Source organism: Vanellus vanellus, assembly GCF_965231255.1.
Source record: "Vanellus vanellus genome assembly, chromosome: 4".
Lineage (NCBI taxonomy): Eukaryota > Metazoa > Chordata > Aves > Charadriiformes > Charadriidae > Vanellus > Vanellus vanellus.
The window spans coordinates 84,979,661-85,001,992 of NC_138909.1; the positions used below are offsets into that span (position 1 = coordinate 84,979,661).

At 41.2% G+C, this 22,332-nt stretch overlaps 1 protein-coding gene across 1 annotated transcript in view; it reads right to left on the reverse strand.

Moving 5' to 3' along the window:
• The window catches only part of GALNTL6 (polypeptide N-acetylgalactosaminyltransferase like 6), a gene marked incomplete at both ends in the record, with an annotated part of 489,559 nt that overhangs the window by 294,623 nt on the left and 172,604 nt on the right, over positions 1 to 22,332 (reverse strand). The window contains one exon of the mRNA XM_082482361.1: positions 19,866 to 19,974. Within this exon, the coding sequence (XP_082338487.1) occupies positions 19,866 to 19,974 (109 nt within the window). The remainder of the gene's footprint in view (positions 1 to 19,865; positions 19,975 to 22,332) is intronic.

Below are 22,332 nucleotides of genomic sequence, written 5' to 3' on the forward strand. Positions count from 1 at the left end.
GCATCCAGCTCTGGAGCCCCCAACATAAGAAAGACATGAAGCTGTTGGAGCGGGGCCAAAGGAAGCCCCGGAGATGCTGGGAGGGCTGGAGCCCCTCTGCTGGGAGGATGGGCTGGGAGAGGTGGGGGGGTCAGCCTGGAGAAGAGAAGGCTCCGGGGAGACCTCAGAGCCCCTTCCAGTGCCTAAAGGGGCTCTGGGAGAGCTGGGGAGGGACTCTGGGTCAGGGAGGGGATCCGTGGGACGACGGGGAATGGTTTTAAACTGAAAGAGAGGAGATCGAGATGAGATATGAGGAAGAAATGTTCCCCTGTGGGGGCGGTGAGCCCCTGGCGCAGGGTGCCCCGAGAAGCTGTGGCTGCCCCATCCCTGGAGGGGTTCAAGGCCGGGTTGGACGGGGCTGGGAGCGACCTGGGCTGGGGGGAGGTGGCCCTGCCCAGGGCAAGGGGGGTTGGAACAAGATGGTCTTCACCTAAACCATTCTTGTATTCTCTGATTCTCTGATTATCAATTCAGACTGCCACCACGTTCTGCTTTTTTGGGAAGTGTATTTCCATTTGAATACGAACAAAATATCGTTCTTCCTTATCTTTCCTGATGTTTCCTTATCCGCACAGGCAGGACAGTGGGGTACAGCACATCTGCTAAAATATTGGTTAAATTATCTTAAACAGAGAGATGATTTGATAAATGCACAAAATAGGATTTCTTTCTTTTTTTTTTTTTTTGATAGTAGAAGTCTCAGCTTTTCCTGGAGTACGTATACTTGATGGAAATCTCTTCCTGTCTGAAAATTTTGTATTTTGAAACATTTAGAAGAAAGATGGGTAAACTTTTTTTTATCTAAAATTAGCTCAAGTCAAGTCAGGGACTAGTGCAGATTAGTCCTTCAGAAAAAAGGGGAAAAAGGAAGTTGTTTTATCAAATCACTTTTTCCTTTCACAGTAGGAAAGGAACTGCTTGCTTTGAAAAAATGACTTTTGTGGTTTTGCATGTTTATATTAATTTCCACTAAAAAGTATGAAATCTTTAATTCAAGAAGTGTATGAAGGAATTTTCTTTCCCAATTTGTTATGGAGGAAGAAAATTAAAAGTACACACGCCTCACATGGAAGTAATTTCCTTCATATCAAACAAGTCTGTCCAAGTAGCAAAAAAATATGTATATATACGTATATATATGTTATGGCATTTCAGATAGAAAATGAGAACATTTTTCTTACCGTATGAGTAGTGAAACAATGGGATAGCAATCCAGAGAACTGTGGAATCCATAAATAGTCAAGAAAGTAATCATACCATGCCTCAGAGAGATGACCGATACATCCCTGGCCATCTACTGAGGCTGATCCTGATCTTAAATTTCCATGAACTCTATGAGAAATAGGAGGAGGACTGGGGATAATTATACTTTTCCTCAGAGTCAATAAAACTTGTATCAGAAACTGAAGTATTTATCATAAGTCCCTTCTGCTTCTCCCAGACTTCTCAGAGTACCCCACTAGTTATACAACTTCATGAGCCTAATTCATAGGAAAGAAATTTAATTGATTCTACATCAATGGAAATGGGATCAAAAATATCTGTTGTTTTTATTTATTTTTTTTTTGCTACTCTCTCTAGTAACAGCTTGGAAAGCCATTGCAGTAGGATTGACAATACTTTTAATTATTTATTAGATAACTGTCAAGGTCTGAGGCAATACAAAAGGCTTTTCCTCAGCATTACAGACACAGCTGTAATCAAATCTTACTTATGCAATTGGGAAAAATATAAAACCTGTCAAGAAAATCCTGGACAATACATTATCAAGCAAGAATAAATAATTTCTTTATAAATATATAACAAAATTTATTTATTACCGTTTCGATATCAAACTACTACAGAAAAGAAACAACCCAACATTCACTCCAGTTTTCTGGTAGAAAGCCTTCACATTCCTTATTAACCTCCAGATGCCAGTAGCTCACACAGGATTTCTTTTCAAGGACTATGCAGTCCTCAGTGAGTGGTGTAGAAACGTTACTGGGAGGGAACATGAGGCCTTGTCCTTTCCGGATTGCCGCCGCAGTAACACGATGGTCAGCAGGAGAAATATGAACTAAATTGCTTTTCTCTTCAGGAATGGCTTTATACAAATAGCACAGGTTGGGTGAAAAAGGGAGAAAAGGGTATTGCTTTAAATTTTGTTATTTGACCGCCCGCTCACATCCAGAACTGAAAAAAACCCCAAATCCCAACAACACAAAAAATGAGAAGAGAGAAGAATGTGCTCCTTAAAAACCATAAAAAGGCACCTCCCTATTGTACTGCAGTTGGATCTTTAGGGTATCGCTTGCTTATCATTCACAAGAGATAAAAATGAAAGGAATCTCTTGCTAACATAGAAAGGAGATCTGTACTTATAGCTGTGAGGTGTTCCTCCATCCCTTAACAATTATCCCTTCGATAAAGGAAGAGCATTTCCTGGAGAGGAGAGAAGATAAGAGGGACAAATGGGAACCTCCGAAATGTACTTATTTTACATATGTGGTCTTACTATGTCTGAGAAGCATTTCTGTAAAAATAAATGCATATCAAAGCGAAAAAAAGTGAAAAATAATTGTAAAGTACAGCTTTTCAACTGCATTAGACATAATTTCCAGATTTCCAGACTAACCAGGCCTGGGCTGACTCTTCGTGTTAGTCTACGATCATAACGCCTGTGTCAGACTGCAAGCAAAAAACAGCACAAGATTTTTTTAAGGGTGAAGGGGGAGAAGCTGATTACCCGTATTCTGCATACATTAAGGGCACAGTAGTGCTTCACGGGCTCGTCTTAAAAACAGGAACCGCTCCCCAAAGGCCCGGTGGTGAGGCAGGGCAGCTTCCGGATGAGAAGGGCAGCAGCGGTGGGGAGCAGAAGGCTGAAGCAGCACAGCAGGGGGAGCAAGGAAGAGCAGCCCCAAAGCTCTCCCAAAGCTCTGGCAACCTGACTGGGGCTCGGTGCGTGGCGGGACTCCCCGCTTCCCAAAGCCAGGGAGGTTCTACTGCAGGAGCGGGGAACAGTCAGCTGGCCTAGCTGCTGCCTCGCCACGGAGGACTGCAAAATTATTACTGTTATACATAAGGAATTAGCCCTTGTACGTTACTTGTTGATCTTTAATAAAATATTGTTTGCTGAGTCAATTAACTTGCAAGAAGAAAAAATGAGCTCAGTGCTCTTGAGATGAGTTCTCGCCAGTACCTGGGCATTTTACCAGGCATCACTTTACGTTTCGACCCGGCCCTTGCTGTTGGCCACCGCGTCCTAGCAGAAAAGGTGCATTATACAGCTAATGGTTGGAACGATCCACCTCTGCTTATGGTAACTTTTATATCGCTCATTTCATTGTGGTTATTTTAAATCAAGACACTGTGCTTTACCTGAAATATGTGCGTTTTCTCAATCAACAATTAACTCCTAAATCTTATAACCTGTGCTTTAATGACCATTAGAGTAGTGTCCCTCACCTTTTCCATCCAACTGAAATGTTAAAAATGCAGCCTCTGAATTTCCAACATATGCATTGCGGAGTAAAAATTGTGCGTTGGGGGGAAGTGATTGCTTTAAAATACATCGTGAGCTTAACCAGCGGCATTGCTGTGTTTCAGCTGAAGGGTGACTGCATAGGAACTCTGAGAAGTAAACTGTCTGAAGGCTTGAACAAACACTTCACAAAAATAAATAAGAATATTTAAAAAAAAAATCTATGGCTTTTAACCCTTGCTGCAAGCTCTACAATGGCTCGGTGGGCAGAAAGACTCATCCTACCCCCTTTCCTACTTCATTAAGGCTAGAAAAAAAAGGAAGAAAAAAAAGACTATGCTATTTGCTATGTCCGGTGCCGCAGTGTACAATGCAAGATAAGCACAACATATGCTGTTTTGATATGAGTCGCTCTATCACTACAGCAGAGCAGCAATATCCTCAGTGGCATTCCGCAGGCTGCGCTGAATCTAATCGTAACTCCGTAGCCAAGGGAGGCACAGTACATCTTCTATTTAGTCTAACTACTTATCACCAAATGCCACAGCCACCGGAATGCTTGTTTCATTTAACATTGGAACAGGCTGGCTGTAGACCATTAATCAGAGCCAAACACGGAATGAGCAAGCATTGAGAAACAGAATTCGACCATGAAAAAGGCTTCACAGTTTGCTTTAGTGACTGAACGACCTGCTAGGACAACAAGGGCCTACCATGCAACAAGATTACCTGAAAAAAACTCTACTAATAGTGGGAAGGTGTTTGTTTCAGTGCTTAAATAAATGAATCCCCACAAACTGCATCAAGAATGGCATTCGAATAGTCTCTAGTACCAGTGGGTCTTCTATAATTAATGCACATGTCCAAGCTGATCTCTTGGAAAAGCTCAACCTAAAGTGTTACTAACACGGTGTATGCAGGGAGTAAACAGCTCCGCAAAGTTAATGCAACATTACAGTTGGCAGAGGTACAGTTTTAGAAAGCCCAGAAATACAAAATGACAGGGTTCTAACAGCCGTAATTAACACGAGACTTTTCTCTCCCTCTCTTTTTTCCTTCATTCTAAGAAGTATTATAACCATGTGCCGTTTGCTGCACACCGTCACAGGAAAACAAACAGGATGTTCCATGGAACAAATCTATTAATAGCAGTCGTTTAATTTTTCTTTTTTTTGTTCATGAATTCAACCTAAACTAGCTCCAGCAGCTGGCCTTGTGGCTGTTGCACAAAGAAGATGAAGTAACGTGTAAAGATGAATGTAGCCACCTATGAGTCAACAGCGTGCAATAGCGTAGTCGCCATCGCACCAGAGCCACGACTGACTCCACGACGTGTATCCTACAGAGAAAGAATACATGAGCTGTCACAGCTCCCAGCAAATTTAGATCTACCGCGTAAGACCCTCACCAGAAAAAACCATAAATCCATTCTTAGGTATGGAGATAATAAATACGGCCAGTTCAAGTCTGAGGCAGGCCCAGGAGCAAGAGCTACGCCACCTGACTGCCCAGCCGGTGGCTCGGTGACAAGGCCACCCTTCCTCCTTCTGCAAAGCTGAGAAGAGTGTTCATAAGCAAGCAGAGTTTGCCTGCTCAGGGCCAAGGAGGTAACTTCCTCAGGTAGTATACATGTATTTTATTGCTTTTTCAGGTCCACTTGGATCTATACATTACAAAATACAGTGCCATATTTCTCAGATTATAATTAGTTTAATATGAAACTGAAGGTGAATATGCAAATAACCACCTGGTTTAATAAAGAAACAGACACCCTCACCCCCACACACCCAGAGATCCTAGAAGAATCCTCAAGACACGCAGTATGAGCCCAGGGACCTGTACTGCCACGTTAAGATAGAGCGAGGTGCGGTTACGGCAGATAAACGACTGAAACTGAAGTTAGGTCACATTCTTGGGATTGGTCTGACCAAGTCTTTCTGCTTTATTTAAAAAGTAACACATTTTTATACCACACCCAAAGTAACACTTTGATTCTCAACGCTCTTTTCTCCTTTTCCTGTTCTCTTTGGGCAAATCCCCCACGTTCCTGTTCTGAAAGCTGTTCGGGCACTGCAATCACTGCTGCAGGTGCTCAGCGCGGCCGCCCCTCCCAGCGCCCTCCCCTCTCCTTACAGCATGCCGCTAATGCTGCAATCATTGATACCGCCTTTTATCCTGCATTTTGTGGCTTGAAACGCGTTCTTCATTTGAAAGAGCCTTACAACTGACTGACATTCTTGTGGTACGAAGACTTAATGCCTGACCTGCCGCGAGCACAGCTCTCACAGCCCTTTGCCTCCCTTGCCATTGATGCCCCTCCTGATGAATAGCTGGAGTCTAATTCCTGCCAAATATTTCTCAGCTCCCTGACACAAATTGGAGTAAATTTCCCGCACTAACGCCGACTGAAATTTCTAGTCAATATGTGCTGTGGAACCAAGCAGAGGCAGATGTGGAGACTCAAAAAATCACCTTCAGCCATGAACTGAACAGATTTTCAACTAATTAGTTTAAAATATTTTCTGTTCAAAAGGATAACTCATCACTTACAGAACACAACTAAATATTTATCCCAAGGCCCACATTTATGCATAATTCAGCAGGAACCCGCATATGCCCATCGGGAACTTTTGTGAAAAAGTTAACATGCCGAAAACTGATGTTTGGATTCAGCCGAAAGTATTTGATGAATTTCTTCCATTTTGCTGATGTCTGGATTAAAAGCAGCAAATCAAAAATATATTTTAAAACCCAAACTTTTAAAATTACAGTTTCTGTTTTTCAAAATCTTACATAAATGACAAAACTTTACTAACATTCTCAAAGGATAGACATCCAAGTTGAAAATCCTGTTGGAGAACCAAAGCAATACTTTCTCTTTTTATCATAGACAGAGAAAAGTTTCAAGTACCAACTCGGAGTCTTCCGTGCACACAGCCTCGATTTTCACATGCCCATGGAGCAACTCCCTAAAAATGTCTTTCTCATTGAGAAAAATTAAAAAATGCTAAATTCCATTACGCAGACTCATGATGCGTTTGCACAGCACACAGTAACTCTCCGTTCTGCTTTTGTCTGTACGATGAAAAGCCCCTCAGCCAATGCAGTCGTTAAGGAGAAGGGAGGGGATCCCTGCTAAGAGCAACCAGCACCCTGCCCTGCCCTCCCTAACCACGGGCAGCAGAACAACAGGAGGTAAAGCAGAGATTAACTTAAATTGTAGGCTTTGGTTCAGAAGCTTTACCAGAAATTCCAACTTTTAATTTGTCAAGTATATTTGAAACTAGAAAAGCAGAAAGAAATCCTCATTCCTCATATTTTCCAGAGGAAACAAAACGCTTAGTTTGTCTATTTTTTGCCATTAATTCATCCCTGCATTCATTTCATAGGCTTTAACTTACAGAAAGTCTTTCGGCATGTTTATTTTTTCCTGTACTTTCTTAAATAGCAAACCTTTCAAATTCTTTAAGATAGTTAAAAGCCTCACTGGGTATTGTTATAATTGAGAGAAATTATGACAGAGGACTTGGACTGGATTAAGAATTGACGCTCCACGTAGAGGAAGACTTTCTATATGAGGTTACATTTGGCATTTCAAAATGTTTTCGATTTTTGATATTCATTCTAATTACTGAGTCTTGATTTTTATGTTTTAATTATATTTTCAGAATACATTTTCCAAAATCTGTGACGCTTTTGCTAAAATCAGACTTGTCGCTGACAGAAATCACTAGTAATGAGCTCACTTCCTTTACAATAGATTCAGCATCCAGATGGTCTGTGAAAATGCACGAAATACCCTTCAGCTTATTGAAAGAATCCATCCTTCGATATGCCTTTAAGAGTCTTTGCTAAAAATAAGCAAACGAATAAAAACACATCCCTACACAGTACACTCAGGTTTTATACCACGCAATGAGAAACCCTCCAATCAATTCCTTTCCTCCTCTCTTTTCCCTTTTGTTTGTATCAGTTGACCAAGAAATATTTGAAAACATAAACTGTTCTTCATCCAGGTGTCCCAGAGACAGCCCCCCTCAGGGGTTTTCAGTAAAGGACCCTCTCAAAATGGGGATTTAGCTCCTCCTCAGCTTAGTTCTTCCAGCTGCGAGATGAAGCTCCCCTCAAATGATGGGTCTGAACTGCACTACGCCAGCGGGCTGCAGTTGCAGCCAAGAAGCCATCCTTTCATCAGTATGCTTATTAGCCTTTTGGAGGTGTGTAACTATTATCCACTAAATAAAAGAGATACAAAATGAAAAAATGTTACTTGAGCATATGACATTAACAAGAAATGCTCAGGGTCTCACAACTTCCATGTAAACCTTCCGATTTCTCAGAAAAAAAACCAAATGAAAACTCGGTCTGTATCACGGTTCATTACAAACTTTAAAAAAAGTTGATGGTTGTCCAAAACAGGGGAAAAAAGTCATTTCAATACCATACTGAAGTGGCAGTATGTTAGTAACTTGCTTAACTTACTGATTAATAGCAGCTAATTAAGATGTCAGCCCTCTAGAACTATAACAGCTCACAGCTTTCACTCTTCTTTCTGTGCGTGTGAAGTTTGGATTTCTTCCCAGTATAACTGCTTTAGTAAAAGCTGGGGACAAAATATATTGCAAAAACAAATAAACTGAGACGTCATTTATTTAGAGGCTTCTACTCATTTTTGTGTGACAATATTAAAATTAGATTAGTCTCTCAACTAAAAAATCCCTGAAGAATAACTCGAAATATTCGATAACCAGCAGAGCTTTTCCTCAAAAGAGCAGGAAGGTCTCACCTTTTGCCAGCTGCCGCGGAGCGACAATGCAAGCAGCAACTAGAAGGATCAGTGGCCTCATATACATTCACCAAAGGTTCTAAAACACATAAATGCTATCCAGTTAATCAGCATGTAAATAGAAGCAATAGCCCGGGCAACCTGAAATTACTTTAGCTATCATTTACAAATATAAATATCTAAACCTCTTTTAAGAGTAAATTAACCGACAACTACCAAAAGCAAGCCTGTCTCCATGTTTCAAGAACACTGTTAACGCAACTGAAAATATATCTTGATTATTTTCCTTCTAATCTGAGCATTAAAGTTAGCTTCTTTTCCCGTTGAATTTCCCGGCAAGTCTTACTAGTGAAATTTCAACATCACCTGCCGGCCTTTTAGTTAAGATCGCCTAAAAAAAAAGAGTCTGTTTCCAGCTTGCAGACAGCAGGTTGGCAGAACACGCCACTCCTAGAAATATGGGTTCTTTTTTTACTTTCTTTTTGTTAGCAGGAGGACAGATTCTCCCAGATATCACTCCACTGCAAACACGGAGGCCAGACGACGTTCTGCCACATAACCCCAGCCAAAAGGTAGCCGTGTTCCTTGAGAAGCAGTGCTTAAACCGCACTGAGATCACTATAGTAGACTTTTGTACCTGCGAGCTTAATTCACACCCTCCAAAGGAAATAGCTATGACAGGAAAGTAGGCACAATTTACTGCGGTTTTTTAGGAATGATTGTTGAATCCAAACATCTTGTTGGCCTTTTGAAGGCCTTTTGAAGGCTAAAAAACCTCCAAAATTATGTTGCTGAATTTAACTATGTCCTCTGCTAAAGTATTTTCCATACTTGAAAAAACTACGTTTACAACATCAAGTCAAATTGAAGCACGCAGATAGTATCATGCAATACATTATCAATCATCCTTGAAGAGCCTTAACAATTGCAATGTTAAGGAAAGCAGCTGGTGAATTTTGGAGTGTAAAGAGCTTTCTGATTTCTTTGGAACAGCGTGCTTGTGGTTATCACCGTGGCTATTCTAGATGATGAAGTCTGTAACACACAAGGTTACTGACCAGTGTGCAGGTAATACGTGGCACCAGCATACTACGCCGATAGCAAATTCCCTCAAGTGTTATAGATTAGGCCAAAAAAGAGTCTTGGTCAATCTTTAAAACTGAAGTTCCTCTTATGGGTCTTTTGACCTGGATTTGGGTTAAAGGAATGTCTTCCTTAAATCTTTAAAATAAATAGTCTTTAAAGCTGGCTGACAGCAGCTTATTCCATGTTTTAAACTTAAAAGACGACACAACAGTGGTAAGGAAAAATTCCCTTTTGTCATTGCTTCTGAATAGAGAAGTATGGTCTTGGTATGCTATAATTGCTGCCGAGCGCTTGTTCCAGCTCTTTTGCCACAGTTTAGTCAGGATTCATTGCCCCTTTCTTTGAATTGGGACTTTCATAGCGAAACAACCAACACCTGGAAACTGAAATACAAAAGAACCAAACGTTCCTTTGTGCTGCCGAGTCAGGCAGTAATTGCCCTCAACTGACAAACTGACGGTTTCACACCCATGGCAAGGGACACCCGACTCGATCCAGACGCTCTCCGGAGCTCTCCTCCTCCTCCGCGCAGACGGGGCTACTCTGAAGGGCTCCCGCCCGCTTCTGCGGTTCAAACTCTCCCTGCCAATGAGCCACATGGTTTAGAAGACGATCCAGAGAAAATCCCTTTTCCAGAATTACCACAAAATACACTTCTCTCTAAAAAAACAAGAAAACTGGTATCTACAGATGAACTCCTATTAAATTTCACTTAGATAATCCTGAAAAACTTTCAGCAAAAGGAGAAAGACAGCAGAGTGCTAACAGTGCCCCAAACCAAACCGCCTTCCCGGACTGCAAGTGACAAATTAAAAGACAGACTTGAGCGGAGATGTCCTCTCACACACAGCCCCTGCCAAAAACAACAAACCCCAAACTTCTAAAGTCAAATTTCCTTTCTTTGTCACTTACTTCCAGGCAGCAACTCCATTAACCCCCACGTATTGCACATTAAATACATTCACCAACATCAGCACTTCATCGCTGATACCGATGGGAATCCACGGACAGACCTTCGCCGCCCTACAGAAGGGGTAATGACAAACTTGGGACTGTCACAAGTTAATTGGCAGATGGCATCTGCTTCTTGGGGTTTTCTTTGAATTTCATTCTCGCTTTGGCTTGTTTGTTTCTTTCTTTTTAAAACTGTGTAAGCATTGAGGTCAACATTCAAATACAAGGGAAGAAGGTTCTAGAGAGGAGAGTTTGGTCCGTTAAGGAACTGCCACCACGCTTCCCCCCAGATGAAAATATAGAGAAAGATGAAAGACTAGCAATTTTAATAATTTTTGTAACAGAGTATTGCTTGAAATTTGGACGTCACTTTCAAGCCAGAGTACGTATCGTTGGTTTATGGTGTAGCCATAGACATTTCTTGCCGAGTTACTGCAAATACAATTTTCTTTCCGCCTGTCATGGTAAAAATCCCCGTGCCAATGCCCAGCACAGAAGGGGACGCTGAAGGTCATTCTCAGTGCTCTGATGAATATCAGTCAAAGGGGGGGCGTATTATGAACTCTGTTCTCCCTTTCGTGGCCCCTCTGGCAGTCCTTACAAATCAGCAGACCGATTCCAGCCAAGCGGTGTCACTGATGAGTTTTCAGAGGCGGGGGAGGCAGGGAAGACGAGGGGATGAATCGAGGTAACTTCACCCACAAGAAGTGCCTCAAATCTTTGCCGCAAGTGCTGAGTCCACAGCCATCGTGCTTGAAAAAGGAAGCTTGACTCTGACTTACAGTCACACATAAGCTCCTTTTCACATATAAGATGTAAGTGGCAGGAGTGAGTTCTACCACGTGCGCAGTTCTCCGACAGAGACAAATGCTCTACAGGCAGAGCCCCGCGCTGCCCGGCTGCGTCTGCAGCCGTCTGGCGTTACCAGCTTGGGACGAGATCCGGGGCCGTACTAACCCCAAACCTCCACTTCAATGATAATGTGAGATCCCATTTCACAATCTGAGGAAACAACTTTGCAGTCATCCATGGAAAAACTCAAGCACTTGTGAAAAAAACCAAAACAAACCATACGTTCAAGATACCAGGGTGTAAACTTCTGGAGAAGGCATTACTGAAAAATCTCTTTCCCAACCACTATTTGAGAGTATAATGCCTTTATTTGTGCTCGGCACCTGGTTCCAAACTGGTCTCACTATCTTCAGCAGCACATCCAGACCATTAAGCTCGAGTGAGAGCAGTAGAATTAGATCATAGTCCACAGCACTTTATCTTTACAGAGCAAATGTGTTTTCATATGTGAAACACTTTAAGGAACTGCAGTAGATTGTAACCATCTCTTTCATATTATATATCCTTTATATGCCATCTCCCTGACAAGCAATGATTAACATTACATTTTAAGATGTTTTAATCATTTCAGATTTGCATTAAGATAAACTGATGAATTTTTTTCCCTTTTACAAAACAATACATTGTAAACCGCACAAAGTACGTTCACGATTAATGCTATGAACAATTAGGTTATGACTGTTTAATGAGACCTTGGCTACCACTACAGTTCCAATTATATTGCAAGTTCTCAAATTCTTTTCAAAGTAATTGCAAGTTCCAGAAGCCTAAATTAAAGTCAGTAAATTTGTTTAATATATAATGCTGACGGAATTCCCAGTGTATAATCCCATCTGAAATATGGGATGAGTAAATCAATATTTTAGTATACGCTTCTTTCCCTGCACAACTTTGATTATCTTTATCTGTATAAGTATCACAGAACTAATTTTTTCATCCCCAATAGGGAATTACATTTGAAGTTGCTATCTGAGTGATGCTGCCTCATATCTTCTAGAGGCACTCTGGCACTAGGCTTGGCTTTGACGAGTTCTTCTGAATTTAAGAACAGGCACTGTTCAAAACCATAAGGATTAATCACAGAAGTTTGCGGGAATTATTCTACTGCACTTTATTCTCAAAAATTCTTGAACAGAAGTGATGGAAAACAAATCACCAATTCACAATTTCTCTGGGCCACACAGAAGCCAAATCTCAGGTACTCACTAGTTTTATTGCTGTCCAAAAGCACTCTTCACGCTTTTGCCTCCGTTTAACATTCCACCCCAAGAATACAGTTTCATTCTGTTTCTATTTTCATCACAAACATACAGAGTTCGCTTCTTTTTCAATATCTCTGTTTAGTTTGTTTACAGAACTAATCTGTATGAAAGTTTGTTTCTAGTATAGAACATCCTGTCTGTCTGTTTCTAGAGCTAATCCTTATGAAACGCCTGCACTGAGGCACGTAAAGGTCAAGATCTTTAAAATCCCCTTCTCACGGTCAAAATAACATTTTGAAGAAGCAGAGAGGTAAGGACAATGCTGAATACAGGAAAGAATTAAAACCTTCATTCCACATCAGTCTTCCACGTGCTATTTAAATATACAAATAGGAAGAACAAAGACTGTTGAAAAGGCTGGGTAAGTGCTGGGATAACCATCGGGTGATACAGCACGTTCTAAAAGGTTGTCCTCTGAGATCTTATTAGCAGGCAGGAGCAAAACGGCTCAGCAGTCAAACATCAAAGTATTGACAGCCACGTCTTAGAAGTCACTTTATCAATTCTTTAACCAATTTCTTCTTAAGACAAAGGTTTTGATAAATTTACATTTAGTGCTACAAAACCAGCTCCTTACCTGTTACCATTCCCTCGGAAAATTGCTTTCAATTACACTGAATTTTCAATGCTCCTCATAGAACATCATAATTTCAGCATACGTATGCAAGCAGTCAAAAATATCCCCAGTCCATTATAAAGGAAAGGAAAAAAAGACAACCTTTAAAGAACAGTCCTTTGAAATGTTTCCTTTTGAAAATAATGTGAAACAGTAATTGAAAACAAAAAACCACTAAGGAACTTGCAGTACGCCATCTTTCCACATCACTTTATAGGCTATTAATTTCACTAATAGAATTGATAAAAATAAATCAGAAATTAAACCTTTGTTTTGTTTTGTTTTCCATCAGTTCTGCTCAGCTGGAAAGTTTCCATTTTCCTATCCCTCCAGTTCCCCTTCGGGGTATTTCACAATGGGAAAGCTATCGCTTGTAGTTAGAGATAGCTTTGCATGATCAGAAATAGCCCCATATTCAAATGTAAACATTCGATCTGTACTTCTTTAAAAGCCCAAGAATTACACATTTGAATCCTTCCTCTTATCTGAGGAGGGCTGTAATTCATCAGTACTGCTATTACTGGTAATTGATGAGCACATAGAGCTGAGAATTTCTTGAGGGAAACAGAGACGATAACTTTCAGAAATGGAGTGACAGCGACATTGCCGGAGTCTCTCGGCCTCTCAGTCTCACCACCCAGGACATAAAGACAGAGGTGGAATCAACAGTGTTTCTTCTCAGGGCTGCTTTTGACTTACCGCCTCCGGCCTTCGTCGCTCTCTCCTGCGAATCTCCTCCCTCACGGGAGCTTTCGGGGGCCTCAGACTCCGAGTTCCGCACAGGACGCCTGGGAAATCGGCGGCCGCCGGTGCCGCAACAGTTGCCATGCTCCCGAAACGAACGTCTTGACCGCCGCGTCCTCAGAGCCCTCCCCAGACAAGCAAAGGGACGGAGGGAAACCTGACGAAAGGAAGGCCCTTGGCAGGCGGGTAGCTGCTGACAGCAGCACGAGGGGCTCGGTGGGCCGCCTGCCCGGCGCTGCGGGGCCGACAGGCTCCCCCGCCCCAGCACCCCGCTCGCCATCGCTGCGCCGGGCTGACCGCACACCGCCGCCGGCCCAGGCTATCGCCACGCCGCCGCCCCTGCGCAGCGCGCGCGCCGCTCTGCACCGCCACGCGCAACGCTCTGCGGGGAGGCGTTGCCTACCACTTGCCCAAACAAAAACGATGAGAGATGTAAGATCTGCATTTGTTTCGAGTTCTCATATTTTTTAATGCAAATTAAGCATAGCCTTCATCATGACGTCATCAGCTGTATTCCCGGAGGAAACTAAATTAATAGAAACAACTCTTAGTTCAAATGCTGATTTCCTGTCAAAAAGATGGCGTGACAAATCAGCTCCAATAAAGTCACCTTCTCTGATTAGCTTGTTCTGTTCCCGCCCCCTCCACTGTAATAGCCAATCGACTTGATGGGTTACTTCAGAAAGTGGGAACAATTAAACTTCAATTTTTTTCTTCCTAAAGTATCTATAAGAACTGTTTAGTCAAGAAGGGTTTTTTGGGGTTTCATCCATTGGTTTTTAAGGGAAACTTTTGCATTCCTTTTTGTATGTCAGTCACTGGTTTTGAGGGAGCGGCAGAATAATATTCAGAGAAAAATGGAAGTGATTGGGATGACTGAATGAAATCGTTTTCATTTCACTACCTCTGTTCTCTACTGATGAGCAGTATATTTAATATCAGTCATTAAATGTTCCTCTCTGCTTTTCAGTGAAGCAGGGCTTGGATAACTGTCCACTCATTGGCTACCTTCCCTGCTCTCCCAGCGGTATAGCAATTAGTACTTCTGCAACCCAACAGCACGTTCCCTCTATTGGCTTCATGCGTTCATGGATCAAAATTCACCAACTGAAATCCTTAGAATTGTTTCGTAAGTTTTATTTCCACTCAAAGAAATCGAAAATATTGAAACTGCATTAAAAACTTGTGAAAGAGGAAGAAGGTGCAAGCAGAACAGCAAACAGTGTCAGTAACGGCAACCAGGTGGTAGCTTTCCAGGAGCACGGTGGCTTCCAGCTCCTCCTGTTTGTTGCCCGTGCTGTGTGCACTGGTGTAGAGGCACTTCAGCCAGGCTGGGCTGCTGGCCGTGTCCCCTTCTTAGAGGAACACCCCTTAATTTATGGGTACACCTAAAATAGGGGTGCTCTCTGGTGAGCCTTTTGAAAAACATAAACCAAAGCATAAAATCCAGCACAAATGTCTTCAATACTGTGCCTCAGTGCGAGTGGGCTTTTTGTTGGTTTTGTTGGCTTTGGTTTTTTTTTTTAAAGAAAAACCTTCAGCAATATAAATAAGTTTCAGCAATACAAACCAGTATGGGGAAGCTTCTCAAGCATAACAGATTCATCTCTCAATCACGTGGACCAATATCATTCCTGTGTCTCACCTGGCTGCCCTGAGACTTTCAAAAGTTCTGTACAGGTCAGGTAAGCAACAGGAACACATGAATAACCGATTTCCTATTTTCTAGACAAAGTAAAAAAATATATAAAAATTGGGGGATTTAAAAATAATCAAGTTCCAAGATAAAGCATCATTTTGAAATAAAAATTGTGATGTCTTAATTGGAAAACATCCAAACTAAATATCATGATGCTTTCAACGTAATGCTCCTTTTTAGCAAAGATCCATACGTAACTTCCATATGAAAGGCTGGGCATTCCATCTACATCGACTGACTAAATAATACTTCTACCACTATCATGTAAATTAATTTCTTTTCATATCTATCTGGGACCACTTCAGTCTTTTTATTCATGGCAAGAAATACATCCCAAGTAACCTACAGATCCCCAAGTCATTTCATCTCCGCAAGAAAATGACCTATCTGGGATGGCCTGAACTATCTGTTTCACTGACCTTGCATCTGACTACTAAGAAATCATTTAGTCAATTGTAACCATTTGTGCCGGTACTGCATCACCATTTCTGGAGACGAAGGAATCACACACATGGGAACCGTATCTGAAGATCTGTCAGCGGGAGCTTTCAGCCCATCCGTGTCTCCAGTTAACTTCAGCAAATGCAAGTTGTTCATTCTAGAGTTGGGTTGTTTGTCCTTTTCTCTCTTCTAAATCAAAATGACACATGGTTTGAAGTTAGAGAGGAAAATCCAAGCAGACTGGGTGACAACTTCCTCTCAGCTGTACAGCAGGGATTCCGTTGCCCAAGACACAGCTGGGCACAGGCGTAGGAGCTGCTTGCTGCTTTGGGCACCCGCGTACCCGCACCAGTGAGATGACGGCAATATCTCAGAGAAACCCGTGCGTATCCCACTGCGTCTTGCTGTGATAAGCAAAACTGACAGCACTGCAGTCCCACATCACCTGCTAATTTACAGATTTTTACTGGGGTACAGAAAAATATGGCTGTTGGACAAATTAGCCGTTAAGGAGGTATGACTCCAAAGACTGCTTTGCATGTTCTCCGCCAGTAAGAAACAATATCCTACAACATTCTTAACAGAGGCAGAAAGTGTCATCTCTTTCCAAGAAAGCGAGTCACAGAGAAAATGAAATACCTGTGAGAAAACTGGAAATTATACATAAATTTATAAACTCCCAGAGTGCTGCCTTAATTACAGGCCATACCACCTGTGATATCTTACACTGGGGGACCTCCTCGAGAAGCTCATTTCTTTCTGCAACGTCATTAGCAGTGGAGTAGAATATACACACGTGCGCGCACACACACACATATATATCTCTCCAGTAAGAGCACACTGCTTTTGTGTTGAGAACAGAGTAACAATCCACAAGGGCACTAAAACAAGACGATCTGACATCCAAGGCTAGATGTAATCTGCCACACATTTGAAGAGGCTGGAAGATGTAATCTGCCACACATTCGAAGAGACCTCACTATGTGAAACAGCTTCAGACGTGCTTCTCCTATTCTTAACACACAAGATCGGTACTTTCCAAAAGTAAGCACCTCATCCCAAGAAATACCCACCATGAATACATACCACAGGTCTTTAGATTACATGAGTAGCAACTAGTTACTGTGTCTTCTGCTGTAAAACCGGTATCCTACAGAGTGGGACTTTAAGCTATCAAAGAGTGTTAAATAAAACCTATGTGCGGCACAAGCGGACACCAGACAAATTCAGACTGGCGCTGAGGGAAGAGCGGCAGTAAGCAGCAGCTACGGTGAGACTGCATCTGCACCATCCTTTGTTCTCTCAGGCGGGAGCCCACAAGGGTGTCTTCCACTCAAAAGGACTACAGCAAATAATTCCAGCCGAAGGAAACTAACCTTGGAAGGATCTAAACCACGAGCAATTCCATATAAGTGAGAAGTTGAAAAAGTAGTACCAGTTATCGAAGCCTCTGCAAGAATCTTTGAGTACTAATTACGTCAGGAGCTTATACGTGTAAAGCCTTGCCGCTCCATCGTTCGCTTCAGTCCTCCTCAAGTAGCATGATCGTGCTACCACAGTGTGAACTAATGGTAGAAACACCATAAACGTACACTTGAACCTCAGGTGGTCCAACAAAGCCCCACAAAAGCAAAACTAACATGAGTTTACTTCAGCATTTACGTGCGAGATCATTTCTGATTTTCTAGCCAAAAAAGATGAACTAGAACACTTGAAATAAATAGAAATAGTGCCATTTTCCTGCATGTCTCGCAAATGGCTTTTCTCTTTAGCTTTAAAAGAACTGAATGATTTCCCTTGAGTGGAGACCACTCAAATCCAGGAACATTGGTTTTAATTTGGTGGAATAAAAGGGGATCAAAATATTTGGCCTTGAAATAGAAGAATTAGCCATGGAGAAATTAGCACATCTCCATAATTAGATTTATGAAATTCACATTCTCATGCTTAGGAAATTGTAAGCTTTACAGATAAACAGCTAAAATGAATTCAAAAAAAGACTTCACTCCTCTTCTGTGTAATAAGCATTGACTCCCTTTTCTGAAATATCCCGGGAAGCCCTTTCACTGCTGTTGTTTTCATGCCTTGAGATTGATTTTTAACTAAAAGTTGATCTCAGCTATATTTTGTTTTGTTATTAGGGACAGAAATTATACAGTATGCCCCAAAAGAGTGCCCTGAGATTCTCTAGCTTTGCATTTGTATCGCTATATTGTGATTTTCAAAGAAAAAAAAATCATTAAAAGTGATTTTAATCAAATGTATAATAATGGCATATAGAAATCATTAAAAAAGATTTCTTAAATGGTCAAACTCAGCAAACACTATCACAAGGAAGCCAATAAAACCATAAAGAAGTCAGCATATTTTTATGATTATTATTATTACCAAGAATAGAAGTTTACTGGAAAAGATATTCACATAGTAGGGCATTCCGCTACAGTTACAATGCTCAGAGTAGGACTGGGAATTAAAAAGCTAGATAACGTGTTTTGCTAATTTCTGAGCTGACTCCATGCAACGGCTTGCACTAGACTGGTAATGCTACAGCTATCCATCAGATAATCATAAGCATTACTGTTCATTTTCCAGAACATACGGGGTCCACGTTACACATTTAGGAATCAAAAGTACATCGCCAAAGCGTCGGTGCACATCCCTCAAAAAAGTCCATTCTAACCAGGCAACATGTGATGTTCCCCACATACGTGCATGTTTTTATATACATGCTGCTTCTCTTTTGTACATTCCTCTTAGGTATGTCTCATTTTACGCTTAGCAATTTGGAACACAATTAAAGTTGATCTGACAACTCCCAAGGTGCCTAAAAGAACTTTATCCCCCTCCCCACCTTTTTTCCTCCTAAGCACATGTGAGAGAGAAGGATAATTTTTTTTTAGTTAGTGATCAAAATGATTCAAAAGAGAAAGGGAAAAATGGCTAATAAAAGTAGCCTACACTTGAAATACATTACTGGTTCAGGCCCCTGTACGACTAAGTACTTACCAAGACTTATGAATCTGTCTACTGGATTCACTTCTAGAGGTATTTGGGGGGAGGTGTTGGCTGTCTTCTGACAGTGGGATCAAGACAGCATAATTTATTTTATATTAGTAGATTGGCTTTTGTAAAATAATGACTTTCAGACACTGATTAAAGTGCAATTCAACTGCTGTTTCCCTTCCTTTTAATTTAATTCATCTTATGTTGAATAGTTGTAAATTATATTATAAAAGAAAGATTCAAATCTGATCATGCTCTTATGACAGGAAGAGGAACACAAACCTTTCTTTGCACATATGGCATACAGCACGTGAAGGTACATTAAAATTACATTACTCACTGTAATAAAGTGTCCTTCAGTATAGCTGCAAATACAATTTGCTCCCATTTTCAAATAATTTTAGGCTATCAGAATGAAGTGAAGTAGCTTTAGCAAGACTAAAAGACTGGAGTTCGACAATGGTAAGAGGGTCAAAGTTTGTGTCTAAGATAACCTCGGGTGTACTTGACAGTTACAGGTACCGGGCTCGGGTTTTACCCGCTGATTTAAGGACAACTCAGTTTCACTTGTAAATGTCCCTTTGGAAACCAACACTTCTGCTTATATTTGGCCACAGTACAACAACAGATTTCAACCTGAAAAACATTTTGTTAATAATATTTTTGCCTACTTCCTTGTACAATCATTACGTAGCTATTAGCATGAATCACGTTACTTTTATTTTCACTTGGCTATTTTCAGAGATAAGGTATTTGTGCTTGGTCTGACCCCTCACTTCAGAACACTATGTCCTTGTGACAAGCCGCAGTCAAAAATAGGCTGTTAGGAATGCTTTTCAGGTGGCTTAAAAGACAAAAATAATCATATGGAGAAAGAATTAATAAACCACTTAAATTTGCTCTGAAGTTACGTATACCTGAACGCATAGCATCTTTTTGAATGCTTTCATAATCATGCCAGTCCTTCCTTTTCAAGCCATCAGTCCAGGTAAAGAGCTGTCCGTCTCCCAGCCCCAATGGAAGTGTCTGTGAAAACAAACCAACAAATAAAGATATACATACATGTGTGGTTTGCGTTATGACAGAAGAACATTTATAATATGGCACAGGCAAACAAAACATTTGGTTTATCCAATGCAAATATTGCAACTTCACTGTGGTAGATGAAGCTATTTTTCTAAATACTGTGAGAAAACCGTAAATTTAGTACTTGACAAACAATTAATTGAAGTATGTCAAACAACTCATGCTTAACATTTCTCTTTCCAGCAGCGTCCTGCTGGAAAGAAGCTCATGGAAGTTAAATGGACCACTAAAACCGAACATCCTTCAACATGAAGTACCTTGATTTCTTCCTTAAACTGCCACTTGTGCAAAATTGGAGTTAATTTTGAGGTTGTGTTTTGGGGTTTTTTATTAGCTAATGATGAGTTATTGCTATTCACACAAAGCCAGGCTCACTGCATCAGAGGCACAGAGCAGAGACCCTCAAAGAACTTTCAATCCTGTAGATCTTTCTTCATGGCAAGGGGAAAAAAAGAAACAAACCCACCTCACCCCAAAAAAACAACCAAGACCCCCCCCCCCCCCCCCATGCAAGTGGGTAAGTTGACTTCCCCTTTCCAGGCTCCAAATTCTTGGGTAAAGCTAAGAACCCCTTTAGGTTTCTAAGCAAATCTAACTTCTAGAGCTTTTCTTTTTTCCTCATTCTTTCTGGAAAATGATGGTATGTTATAAAAAGTAAAATAGAAAAGTACCATTAGAAGTACATTAGAAGTGCAAAAAGTTTAGATCTGTAGGAAGCGTACAAAGCTGGAGAGGGTTTCAAATAAAGTTTGCCCTTTTCTAAATGCTTAAGTTACAAAAAATGACGTAAAAGACGTGGAGAAAATTTTGATAAGCAAAGAAGACGATCTACTGTATCTGTGCTGAAGAAAGTGAGGAAAGAATTCATTGCTGCTTAGGAGTAACACGAAAACTCTAGGTCTGTCAGTTCCAGGTTTGAACCAGGAGGTTGTGCAGAATGAAGGGCGTATGTACAACGCATGTTTCAAATGTTGGTATGAACGGTACGTGAAAGCACACTTGAAAAGCAGTTCTGGGGAAGCAACATTTGATCAGCCTTCTACTAGGAAATATTGAAACTGTACCAAAGTCTTATGCACATGTAAGAGTGATGCTCTGAACTTCGTGTATGAAGCACGTAAACCCAACGACCATTGGGCTCATCCATCTTCTCTTACTGATTTTACACTACTGGCAGCACAAAACTGGATGATACTCAGCGGTTCCAAGTGAAGCTGTCCCAGCGTTTTCAGGTAGGGTTTCTCTTTTTAGGACAGACAAATGTTGGCCAAGCTACACGATGCAGATCTGGTAGCTAGGCCACCCGTGAAACTGGGGTTCAAAGGCTTTCAGAGCTGCAAGCAGTAAGTGAGGAATGCCAGGCATGGCCGGTCACCTTGGAGCAAAGGATGCGAGAAAACTGGCTGACAAAGATCCATGCAGAAAAGCTCTGCTGATAATTTCTGTGACTGTTGGATACGCAGGGCAAGGTGTTTGAGCTCAGTGCTCTCCAAAAAATCCCTGAGTTACTCAGAAAAATCCACCACATTCCGCTAGCATGACCTACTATTTTAAGTCTTAATATTAAAGGTAACTTACGTTACACATCACCAAAATGCAATCCAGCCAGTGTTTATTCCTCTGTTACAACTTTTGCAGACATATTTCAAGAAAATACTCTGTTGTCATGTTTTAATATAATGCAAGTCAGAGGTGCACCTGGAAGAACTGAAGAACTGAAGATATCCTGATAAAACTATTTCATGTTATCAGAATATCTAACCTTTCATGTCCCTGAAAGGAACTCATTAGTTTCATTAATTCTTGAGTTCAAATAATGCTAATGTTCTAACAGTGATATTTAACAGCTTGTTTCTTAAAGTCAGAAGCATAATGCAGGCTGCAGCAGTGCTAACCATGATTCCTGAGCCCAAATTCCTAACGGCATCCACTGCGAAGCCCTAACTGGCTCTTTCAAAGTCAGGCCCAGACAAACTGGCTTCAATTAAACTTCTATCCCTTGTCAATATGGGTACAGCTGGTGTGAACCGCTTGGTCCCCAAAACTGAAAACTATCAAACCTATCAAAAGCGGGATAAACTTTGTTTTTGTGACCCTTCATTCCCGTGCTGGCTTCTTTCCCTAAAAATAGTGATTTAAATGGCAAGTTTGCAGCACACTGAAAGCAAGCTGAGCATTAGAGTTTACAGTTGGTTTCCTGCTGCCTATTAGCATTTTGATGCCAATACTCTTTAAAAATATTAATTACTTGTAGTTACTTTACCTGATAACATTTACAAGTCTAATGTACCAGGGGGC